Source organism: Nematolebias whitei, chromosome 14 (genome assembly GCF_014905685.2).
Source record: "Nematolebias whitei isolate Nwh7 chromosome 14, NemWhi1, whole genome shotgun sequence".
Classification (NCBI taxonomy): domain Eukaryota; kingdom Metazoa; phylum Chordata; class Actinopteri; order Cyprinodontiformes; family Rivulidae; genus Nematolebias; species Nematolebias whitei.
Genome location: NC_056511.1, coordinates 17,232,949 through 17,245,244, shown reverse-complemented (window position 1 = coordinate 17,245,244; position 12,296 = coordinate 17,232,949). Strand labels below are relative to the sequence as shown.

Below are 12,296 nucleotides of genomic sequence, written 5' to 3'. Positions count from 1 at the left end.
TATATATTTAGGTGAGTCTTAATATAAGTCTCTAGGGCGTTTTCTATTCTAACCTTGCATTTCTATGTTAAAAAACAAAACAAAAAAGACATGTTTCAGGAATGAAAACAGTAGCCATACATTTATATCAAAACAAGATTTTATTGCATAAACATATATAGGTATGTATATATTTTTTTGATGAAACAGGGGAAACTTTGCATTTTAAATATCTGTTGGTAACTATTGCTGTTTTCCGTCTCCTTTTCTAAGCAGCATGCCAACGTTGTTTTTCGTAAGGTTGTTTAGTTTTTATCTCTATATAATCTACAACTGGTAAAAACATGTTTTGGTAAAAACAAATATTAAAAACATGAAAACCACGAGCTGGTCCTGCCCTGTTGCTGATGTATAGTGTAATAATGTAAACTTTAGAAGGGGCAGAGAGGAGAAAACTCCTTCACATCGTCATGCAAGGACGCCGGACTGGCACGATTATTGGAGGAAATGTTTTGACAAAGTGATTGACGCTGGTTTCAAAAGGGTCATGGTGCCGACACACAGGAGAAAAGATATGGTCCATTAGCCAGATGTCAGTGTGCTGAAAATTCTAAAGACAAATCACCGTACGAGGACAACTAGCATACATTATACAGAGTTTTGTCCAGACTATGAGGCTGTGAGGAGATTGTATTTAAACCAAAAGTGACAAAACACATGATCAAATAGATTCTGTGTGTTTATCCATCCACAGAGGCCTGCAGACTGTCCCAGAGGCAATATGAAACAGAGATGATGATGATGATAATGTGACCTTGTATTTGCATATTTATGAAAATGCCCTCTTTCTGAGCTCCAATTTGATTAACTGCTGGTAGAAACGATAAAAATGGCTATTTCAGTAGAAATAGGAAAGTTAAATGTGACAGTAGCACGTCCATAATTATACTGATTATGATGTGCCACCAAACAAAGAGTCAAACTCTCATTCTTTAAAGACGTGAAAACCTTAACAACATGCATAACGATTTACAGTATTATACAGGTTCACCAAGAACATAGAAAGATTTTTTTTAAATGTTTTTCTTTGTTGTTTGTTGTTGCCTTTTAATCTTTTCACAAAACCATTCAAAAACTTTTCATGTTTGCAGTTTCACGTTTTAATGATAAATCTACTTCCGCTGTTATCTGCCTGGAAAATAGACAAAAGAACCTTTAAGGGACAGTTTAGATTTGTTAAAGTGGGGTTCTGTGGAAAGATTATCTGTATAGTATAGTATGGTATGGTATGGTATGGTATGGTATAGTATAGTATAGGATGGTATAGTATAGTATAGTATAGGATGGTATAGTATAGTATAGGATGGTATAGTATAGTATAGGATGGTATAGTATAGTATAGTATAGGATGGTATAGTATAGTATAGGATGGTATAGTATAGTATAGTATAGTATAGTATAGTATAGTATAGTATAGTATAGTATGGTATAGTATAGGATAGTATAGTATGATATGGCATAGTCTGTTATAGGATGGTATAGTGTAGTATAGTATGGTATTGTATAGTATGGTATAGTGTGGTATTGGATGGTATAGTATTGTATGGTATGGTATGGTATAGTATGGTACAGTATAGTATAGGATAGTATGGTATAGTATAGTGTAGTATAGTACAGTATAGTATAGTACACTATAGTACAGTATAGTATGGTATAGTATAGTGTGTATATTGTAGTATGGTATAGTATAGCACAGTATAGTATAGTGTACTATAAGTACAGTATAGTATGGTATAGTATAGTATCATATGCTGTAGGATGGTATGGTATAGTATGGCATGGCATGGCATGGCATGGCATGGTAAAGTACAGTATAGTATAATATACTATAGTATGGTATGATATAGTATATTATAGTATGGTATGGTAAAGTACAGTACAGTATAATATACTGTAGTATGGTACGGTATAGTATAATATAGTATGGTATGGTATGGTAAAGTACAGTACAGTATAGTGTAGTAAATTTGGGAGCCGTCTGCTTGTTGAGTGAGGTCGAGACCAAAGTGGATTGTTATTGTTTTAAATCAAATCCAGACTATAAATAGTCATAGTGGTGGAATACTAATTTATAAGCAAAGCATTGCTCTCAATTTCATATTACATGATCATTTATATTGTGTACTTTTAAGCACAAATAGCAGCAGCAGATGAACTTCCAGCGCAGCCTGGCATCACTGCTGCGGATGTGTTGGTGTTTTATTTTCTTGTTTGAAATGTGCCCTACCTCGTTCATTTCTGCCTTGGCAGTTTTAGTTTCTCCTCAGCTTCCCTGTTTGCTCGTTCACACACTCCTGTCATTCATTAGTAATCTTCTCAGCTGCTCTGACTCACTAATTAACCCACCTAACCAAAAAAAAGAGGTTCCCCCTCACCCACTGACGCTAGGTCAGATCTCCTGTACAAAAGTAAGTGTTCATTTGTCGGTTTTTATCACCTTCACTTCTGGTTTTCTTTTCATTTGTTAAATATTTGGATTTATACCTGCCTGCATATTTATAAATAATAATAATATTTGGGTTCTAAAGAACAAATCCATTACACCTGGGCATTTTTGAAGGAAGATCATTTTTCTGCTAGATTAAATTTGAAAAGTGAAATTGATGGCAGTGCCAAGATTTATAAAATATTGTTCACATAAATGATGACATTCTTCAGACTGAGGTTGATTTAAGACCATGGCAACACACTAGGACTAGTTGTTTGCTCATTTATTCAGTCAGAATTTAAGCCTTTTTCTCCAACGTGAGCTTGTTCCAAAAGCTATCTATGGCAGGTAAGATGTTAATTGTTTATAACCTTTAAACAGAACCTCACATCAAAAGATCCAAACCTCTGCTATAAAGCGGCCTCCAGTCTAATCGTATGCAAACAAAGTCACACTCATGTTCTGACATTCTGTAAAGACGAGCAATGAACAGATGCAACACTGCATCAGCAAAAAGTGTGTCAATTTAGTTCTAATAAAATTATTAATTATTTCACACAATGTGAAGTCATTTAAATATTGCTCTTTGTCACTGTCCACATACAGTTGTCTATAAACTTGGATATTTGTTGGGACATGCAGGTTATTTTGAGACATTTCTAGTGTTTGCAGATAAACGTCATCATCGCTCATTTAGGCTCAAGGTTATTCTCAAATTTCATTTATGGTATTGAAGAAGCTTTAGTTATGAAGACCACATTCTTAATAGGAAAATAATATTTTAAGTAGCTTTGAAGGATCTCATAAAATAAAACAGCTTTTAAATTCAGACCATAAAACAAATCATAGATACGACTCTCAAAAAGTATTTCAGTGTTTGTTCTACCATCCAGTCCTGAGCAGCAAAGTGTGAGTTGTGGAGAAAAATATATTCTTCACAGAGACAAGACAAACTAAACTTTCAGAAGTGACAAAACCTCTGTCGTCATTTATGCATTTCTGGCTGCAGTTTTAATTTTCACCACTAGAGGGAAACCTTTCCCCAAGAAAATGTCTGCTGTCTGTAAGTTACAGCTCTTTTGCCCATCTGATAAAACACCATTTTTTTTCTTTTTATGCATTCTGCTTTTTAAGAGGAGTAATACATTACACGAGCTAAGTAGCACTATATATACAGTGAAATCCATGGGGAGTTAATGGCAGTGTATATACAGCACTGGCATGCTTTTATTTTTACCGCATGGGCCGTGTCATAATAAAATGTTGAGACAAAAACTGTTTTCTTTGTTTGTTTTTCTCTTCTTTTCCCACTTCTTGATATTTTACACCTGTCGGACAGCATGAGCGATTAATAAATGTGTACAGCTCTGTCTTTTACGCACCACACAAATGCAACATGGTTAATCAATCGATACTGAGCAGAGCAATGGCTCTTAAGTGGTCCCTGACTGCGCTTTGAGTTGTGCTTCCTCCAGAGACATGTAAAGATTTCTTATTTCTTGTACAATTGGCAGACTGATCTGAGGATGTATAAATGCTTCACACAGAATGTGACACCGGCACAGCTACATGAAATGTGAAGAATTTGCTGTGTGTTTAAATGCTTTGACCAATACCTAGTGCTCACATTTTCTCTGTCACACTAAGTCCACCTTTTGGAGCGTAAATATACAGTTGTCTACAATAACTGTGTGTTTTGAAAAACACAAGTATAGCTCAACGCCCCTGATAAACATCCCTTAACATCCAGAATAAGAAAATCAAGTTTAAAGGGTGGGTTTGGTCTCAAAAACAGCAATTCATTCGTTCAGTGTCATGGTTTGTACAAAACCATAACACTTTAGCTGTTCAGGTTTGGTTTGTGTCCAGGAACTCTTGCAGAACAAGCTCACCTTCCAACATTTGACCGACACAGTCGGCTTCACACGTAAAATAAAATAAATTAAATAGAAAACGCAACTGATTGTTTTTCAAGAAGTGCTTGGGTTGTGGCTGGTCCAGCTTTGGCTGCAACGACAAAGACGTGAGGTCGTGGCTGTTTTCTGTCCACCTCACATGCTCACAGTGCAACTGGTTTTCCTGTCACTCCATGCCGTTTCGCAACATCTGATTGGCCGCGATGAGCATGACACTGATGATGAAAGCCATGGCGAAGGCGCAGATCAGGCTTTTCCTGACGCAGGTTTGTCGATTCTTCTTCTTAGGATGGACTGAAAGAACAGATGAGAGTATTTTTAGTTAAAAAAAAGGTACATTATTTATATTTGGGAAGTTTTAAAGTCATTAAGGCTTGTTTTGTTTTGCACATGTATGACTTGTTCACACAGGTCTTAAAATAAAAATAAAGAATCCAACTATTTGATAACTTAAATAAAAAAATCTATCTAATGTGAGAGTCAATGCAGTGTGTGAACCTAACGTGAAAATTAAATTGGAGTTTTCAATCAATAGGAATCGTGAATGTGAATGTGAAGTTTCCTTCGGTTTCCTTCCACAGACCAAAAACATGCATGTTAGGCTGATTGGTAACTCTAAATTGTCTCTAGGTGTGAGTGAGAGAGTGAATGGTTGTTTGTCTCTATGTGTCCCTGTGATGGACTTGGACCTGTCCAGTGTGTCCGCCGCCTCTCACACTATGACTGCTGCGTATGGACACCAGTGACCCCTGCGACCCGAAAAGGAAGAAGCGGCTAAAGATAATGAATGGATGGATGGTTAAAACATCGCTCCAAAAGTTAAACTCACACAAAGATTACAGGCCTCTAGCACACAGTTTACAAAAGGTACAGATAGTTTAAATAAGAAATGTGCTTGAAATTAATAATAAAATAAAAAAAACACTAGGCGACATAATCTGTCCTTTTGTCTGTTTTCGTTGTGTTTTCTCGTCTTTATTTCCTTTCCTGATCCTGATGTGTTTGACTCTGTTCCTTTGTGTGTGGCTCCGTCATGTGGTCTGTCCCAGTTATTGCTCCCTCATGTAATCAAGTCCCTGCCTCCTACACCCGTCATCTATCCCAGGTGTTTTCACTCTGTCTCGTCAGTGTCTGTATGTAAGTCTGTGTCTCCTGTTCTTTGTTAACTGGGCATTGTCTCATGAAGGTTCCTCGTTCCTGCTCCCTGTTCTGCACCACGTTCTGGCTTTAGTGTCCTCTCATGGTTCATGTAAGTTGTTGTTGCCATGTCAGCCCTTTTGTTTACTTTCATTAAATAACTTTTAACCTGAGTCCTCCGAGTCCTTCCTGCCTTTTGGGTTCAGCCACCACCAGATTGTTACACTAGGTTCTTCACTGTAATTTCATCTGTTCAACACGGTGGTGGTTGTATCATAGTTGGGACATGTTATGCTACATCTGAATGTAATGGGTCAAAAATATTAGTCATAGCAGCAAAGGATTGAGCACACATCTGTGAGTTAAGTTTCAAGAGAAAATGATAGGAACAAGAGACTGGCCAACTAAAGAATAGTTCCAATTAAACTAACTTAATGCTTTAAAATGGCCTAAACAGAATCAAACTAAAATGTGAAAAATCCTGAAATTCATTGTGAGAAAACACATTAATATCAAAGTTGAAGCTGTTCTATATAAATAAACTGGCTAATATTTATCCAAGTTAAAATGCACAACTTTCTGAGCATCTAAAATAAATGTTTAGAGAGGAGCTCAACACGAACACCCCTCCAAATCAGTTTTTCTTGATTTCCTTTCCTTTGAGGAAGTGTAAAAATCTGACCATTTTTTAAATTATGTTTTTGCAGAAATATAAAACGTAATAAATGATTCATGAACCTGAGAGCTCCACGAACCGAAAACTTTAACACACAGTCAAATGTTCGGAGAATCCTCATAACAACAAAGAGTCATGTTAAATCGTTGTTGAATTACAGCAAACATATGAAATGTATTTATTTTCCTTTTTTTGGTTGCACTTTGATCAAAATGTTAGATTTTAGGATTTCAGTCTGGCTCTCCAGGGACATGCATGTTCTTTGACTGAAACCGATGAAAGATGAAACAGCAGCTGAGATTTCTGGGTGTCTTGTTGTGCAAAATATGTCTGTGACCCAGATTATGAGCCGAAGCGTCTCTGGTGTAAAAACAATGAATGCATAAGAGGCGCAGGCTGGTTACAAACTCACACAGCTGCAGTCAAAAAGGTGAAAACAATCAAATCAAGACAGAACGTTTCCTCTGCTACCTGTTTGGGTTGAAAGAACTTTTATCCAAAAGTGGCTGAAAGTGGGAGAAGAGAGGCAGATGTGCTCTAAAACAGCCAAAGTAACAACCAAAAGTTTTCCTCGTCACGTCTCAGCCTGTTAGAATCACTCCCTGCATCAATAACTGAGTCAAAGCTCTGCTTTGTGGGTCTGAAGGGATTTGTGAAAGGTACTGAGGTCCCACCAGACAGGCAGAAGACGAGAAAGAAGCCAGCTCCAAAGAGGGAACATGAGGCCGCGGGATGAAGGCTAAATGTGAGGAGGAGAAAAATAAAAGCTGCTCTCTTCTTTCCACTTTTAAATTATTTTTATTTTGTGGGATAAAAATATCCTTGCATTATCTAATATCTCTCCACAGCACTGAGACTTTTTAATGACATTTTCCAAGCCACGGATGAAGGTGATTCTGTGCTGCTTGTCCTATTGGACCTTACATCTGCTTTTGATACCAGTGACCATGATATCCTCATTTCTAGGCTAGAGCAGTGCACACAGGGTCAGCTCTAAAATTGTTTAGATCCTACCTCTCTGACAGAACCTTTTGTGTCAACATCAAAGATTTTAGTTCAACATTGACAGCACTTCGGTGGGGGGTACCGCAGGGGGCCATTCTCGGTCCTCTTCTCTTTTCTTCATATCTACTGCCAGTAGGTGCTATTTTTCGTAAACCTGGCATACCCTTTCATTTCTATGTTGATGACTGTCAAATTTACTTCCCTCTGAAACACACCAGTGACCATTCTATTCAACCTCTTCTTGGCTGCCTGGCTGACATCAGGGACTAGATGTCTTTAAATTTCTTAAGTTTTAATGAGAAGAAGACAGAAGTCATGTTGTTCCCTCCTAATGGCACAATCAAGAACCACTGCATCAACCTTTCCTCTCTAGCCCTGTTAGAGAAACAAGTCAGAGTCAGAGATTCTTTATTGTCGTTCGCACTACATGTTATACATGTGGTGGGACGAAATTACCTACACAGTAGTATAGTAAGTAGTAGCCACTAATCTGGGAGTGAAGATGGTCCCTTCCAAGAAACTTGTCATGTAAACGTGATTGTTACATCCTGATTTTTTTTTTCAGTTGCGGTGACTGTCTAAACTGAAGCCCATATTGTCCAAAAACAACCATGAGACAGTAATACGTGTTCATAACATCCAGGCTCCATTACTGCAATGCGCTGCTTGGAATCAGTCAGACCTCCATTGCATGTTTACAACTGGTCCAAAATGCTGCAGCCTGATTTTTAACCAGTACAGGCAAAGAGAGCACATTACACCAGTTTTGGCCTCCCTGCACTGGCTCCCAGTTCACTTTCGAATTCAGTTCAAAATACTTCTGTATGTTTTTAAATCTCTTAACACTTCTGCCCCTTCTCATATTGCTGATCTGCTGCAGCCATATGTCCCACAGTGTTCTCTGAGGTCAGCAGATCAGATGCTTCTATTGGTTCCAGGAACCCGTCTTAAGCTCAGAGGTGACAGGGCCTTCTCTGTTGCAGGTCCAAGACTGTGGACTGAGTTACCACCACATGTCAGGCAGGCTCCCACTCTCACAGTTTTTAAGTTTCACTTAAAAACCCACTTTTATTCCCTGGTTTTGACACTGTGTAATTTGTTTTTAACCTGTCTGTATTCGATAGTGTTAGCCATTTGTTATCTTTTTCCATTTGGATCTACTGTATGCATATTTTACTGTGTGCTTCACTTGTTTGTTTCTGCTGTGCAACACTTTGGTTGGCCTTGTTGCTGTTTTAAGTGCTCTATAAATAAAATGACATGGTAATAAAGGAGCCACACACAAAGATAGGAGAAAAATTTTCAACCCAGTTTACTTGCAAGGGCAGACGTTCAGACAGGCTCACAGATATTTCACTGAAGCCCCGGTCGTGAAGATCTGCACCGGACAGTGTGCGAGGATTGTTTTTATAATGCTTAGCTCTCACAGACAGTCACTGATGACCTTGGCCTCCCAGCTGTATCAAATCAGCTCCTTTCTGAGAGAGGAAAAGAACTCTCTGACCTCACACACATTTCAACATTAATTTAACATTAGTTAATGATAAACATCTTTGACCTTGACCATAATTCCCTGGACAATTTCCCCCCTTCCCTTTAACTTCAACCATCCCTTAACAGCCAAAACTTTGTGAAAGAGAATGTCAAGCCAGCAGATTCCTGATCTTTTATTTTTTTAACCACTCTTCTCCATCATTTCCTCTCAGCGCTCTTCTATAGGTCTTCCTGAGACTGCAGACCATTACCCAGTGGATTCATTAAGACTTTACAAGTTTCTGGTGAGTCTGACCTTTCGGCACCTTTCTCCCAACGTGACATGCTGGATATTTTCTTGCAGCAGACACATAATTTAGAAATCTTTGCTTTTGACAGCACAGCTTGGTTTAGGTTTAGGAACATAACTTTGTCTTTGTGTTATGCCAAGTTTCACAGCCTGAGGTTAAAAGTTGAGTGGAATCGGCATACAACCGTATATGCTTGGATTTTTTTTTATCATATTTTACTTCTTAGTGCCTCTTTCCTCACAATAAGATATTTATTCCTTTTGATGAAAATCATTGAAATGGTCCCAAAGCCACAGAGCGTGGTGTGAATCTAAAAACAAAACAAAAAAACAATTACAGTTGGCTTTCAATGGAACAAAAAAACAGGCTGGCAGAGCACCAGAGCACAAAGAAATGAACTGTAGACACAAAGAGGATAAAAAAAAATACATATAGTAACAGAAAAGTGGAAATAATGAGGGCATTTTCTACATTTGAGTGTATATTCTGATATATTTCTTAAAATATGCTCTATTTGTGTTGCATATAAACCATAGGAATAGTTTTCACTTCTGTTTTTCTGAGTTATTGTATATTTATTTTCATATATTGCTTTTGATATTCTGTTGAATTAATATACTGTTGAACAGTATGGAGTTGATTAAAGCAAAATTAGATGCCTTTAAAAAAAAAAGATTAAATTGAAATATAAGCTTCTGTTTTGGGTTCATATACAGTATGTGAACATCTGATTCCAGATGTGTCAGTGCCTCACTTGTCTCAAACCTCACCGCACATCACTGATATAGCTCTTAATTAGCATTTTTCTGACTTTAGCTAGCATTTTGCTACTCCTGCCTTAAAAACTAGGTGTTTTTGTTACAATTCACTAATTAGGGCACTATAGCGCTTTCATACTTTTTGGAACTTTCTGTATTTCTGGCCCAAAGCTAGCTTTTGGTGTTTTGTTTTTATAATATTTTGCTACTGCTGGCTCTAAGCTAGCTTTGTCTTGCTATTTTGCTTTTTGTGGGGTTTAGCTAGCATTTTCCAGCTTTTTATTTTTATTTTTAGGCTAACCTTTCGCTGCTTTTGGCTACAATTTTAACTTTCATATTAAACAAGCAATGACAGTTCAGTGATTGAAGATTTACTGTTTTATTTTCAGCTTCTTCAGCAGCTTTCAGCAAAATAATTTACCAATCAACATTTACACAGCATTTTCACAGGAAATGTAATTTTTTTCCTAGTTTTTATGTGAATGCTATTTAGCATTTGTTTGAAAAGTGTACTCTTTCTAGCACAAAATGTTATTGAACTATGGAGACCTCTTCTCACTAATAAGACTAAATGATACTCAGAGGGGCCTATATTTTGGATCATTTTTAGATTTAGGACAACAAGTGTAATAATCTCCTGTCCTGCTGTTTTGAAACAACCTCAGTCTGGAGAAATATAGTTTAATTTTGACTGAAGCCGTGACAGCTGGTAAATCAGGTCAGAATTAAATTCTATTTTTGTAAAATTAAGTTACTATCTACAACAGGTAAGATAATAATTGTTCACAATTTTTCCACAGAATCCCACATGTGAACTACTGCTTCAATAAAACAAAAAAACAAACAAACAAAAAAAAAAAACATTCCACTCTGTATTAATGACAAAAAAAAAAAAAAAAAAGAAGAAAAATAAAGTTTCTGTGGGAACAACTTCCTTACCTCCTTCATACTCAGGGCAGTTCCCTGAGGTTTCGTTGAGGCTCTCCTCCTCGGTGATGATGATGTTCTCGATGTCCTTCATTGTCAGGTGGTCCCTGAAGGCGTGGAACAGCACCTGCTTGAGCTCATCCAGAGACAGCTGCTGCATGTCAAACTGCAGGGACACACAGAGATCAATGCAGAGGCACGGCCATCAGCCAAACTGACCATGAAAGCTCAAAGAAGATAAGAACGAGGTTTATCATGTAAAAGATGCTAGATGTATGACACGTTGTCAGGTTGAGGGCAGATATGTTTTGAACTGTGCGAAAAAAGCAACACTGGAGCGGTTTTTGAGTGTCTGATTTGGTACGCAAGAAAATTCATTGTTATGACTTTGCATTTAATGTAGAAAAATTGGCACGTTTACATCTTTGTGCAGGATGGCGGGGACATGTTCATGATTTATGATGCTGTCATCCGGTTTCATTGATGTCTGTCTCTTTGACTCACCCTGTTCTTTTGAAAATTTGCGTCCTTGCTACCCTTAGTAGATTGCCCTAAGACCCACACAAACGTCTGCACACAACAACCTTAAACCTACTGCACTGAGAACATTTACATCACTGACAGTCTTAAATACAAGCAGTGGCACGATTTAACACAACAGATGGAGACAGAGAGGCAGGCATGGCAAAAATAAGATATCAAGGGGTTGATAGAAAGGGGACTGTATAACAGAAGTACAATGAGGTTCAAGACAAACAGATTAAGTAAACAAATGGAGGAAAACATGGAGGCAAAATGTGAAAGAGATGCAATAAAGGAAAATGTTTGTTTTATTATGATTATTCTGCTCCTACATTATCATCCTGATGGTATTACTAAAATACTAATGTGATCAGTTAAAGGCCTAACATTCCTTGAAGGAATGCATATCGCCCATCACCTTTTCATGCCAGAGTTTTAGACTAGGATCATGTTGAGAAATGACAGAGTTGTAGTCGTTTTAGTCAAGCCTTGAACACAACATTATTTTGTGTTCATATATTATCTCATTCAATATTGTGAGATGTCACACTTAGCAATTTTTGTGTTGGCTAATGTCAGTAAGCTGTGTCAGCCATCTTGAATTGGTGTGGTTCCATCCATCCATCCATCCATCCATCCATCCATCCATCCATCCATCCATCCATCCATCCATCCATCCATCCATCCATTATGTTTACCCCAGTGCTTAATTTGAGGCGGATCCTGCAGGAACAGGATCTGGTAACTCTTATTTTGACAGGGTGCGTTCCGGTAACTGTTTGCTTGGATCCAGTAACTCTACTAATAATAAAGTTATGAACAAATGCGACTGCCTTAAATGAACAAAATTTATTTTGGATATGTAAACTATTGTGGTAGGATGCTTGACAGAAGTGGAGTGTTTACAAATGTAGGTAAGCGAAAATGTTTAACTACCTGTTAAAATACACCCAAAATGCAGGAAACCACATCTTTATTCAAAAATTTCTGGGGGAGACCCCCACCCTCAGACTCCCACCCCCAGACATCCAACTCCTGCCCACTATTTGCATTCTGGTGTCATAGCTCTGCTCTCTGTCAGCTCCTCTGTCATGCTGCACACTC

At 37.7% G+C, this 12,296-nt stretch overlaps 1 protein-coding gene across 1 annotated transcript in view; it reads right to left on the bottom strand.

Annotated features, from left to right (window-relative positions):
• Positions 1 to 4,549: 4,549 nt before the first annotated feature.
• caln2 (calneuron 2) overlaps positions 4,550 to 12,296 on the bottom strand; it is a 35,308-nt gene continuing 27,561 nt past the window's right edge. Inside the window, 2 exon segments of the mRNA XM_037688290.1 lie at positions 4,550 to 4,677; positions 10,683 to 10,836. Of these exon segments, the coding sequence (XP_037544218.1) occupies positions 4,550 to 4,677; positions 10,683 to 10,836 (282 nt within the window).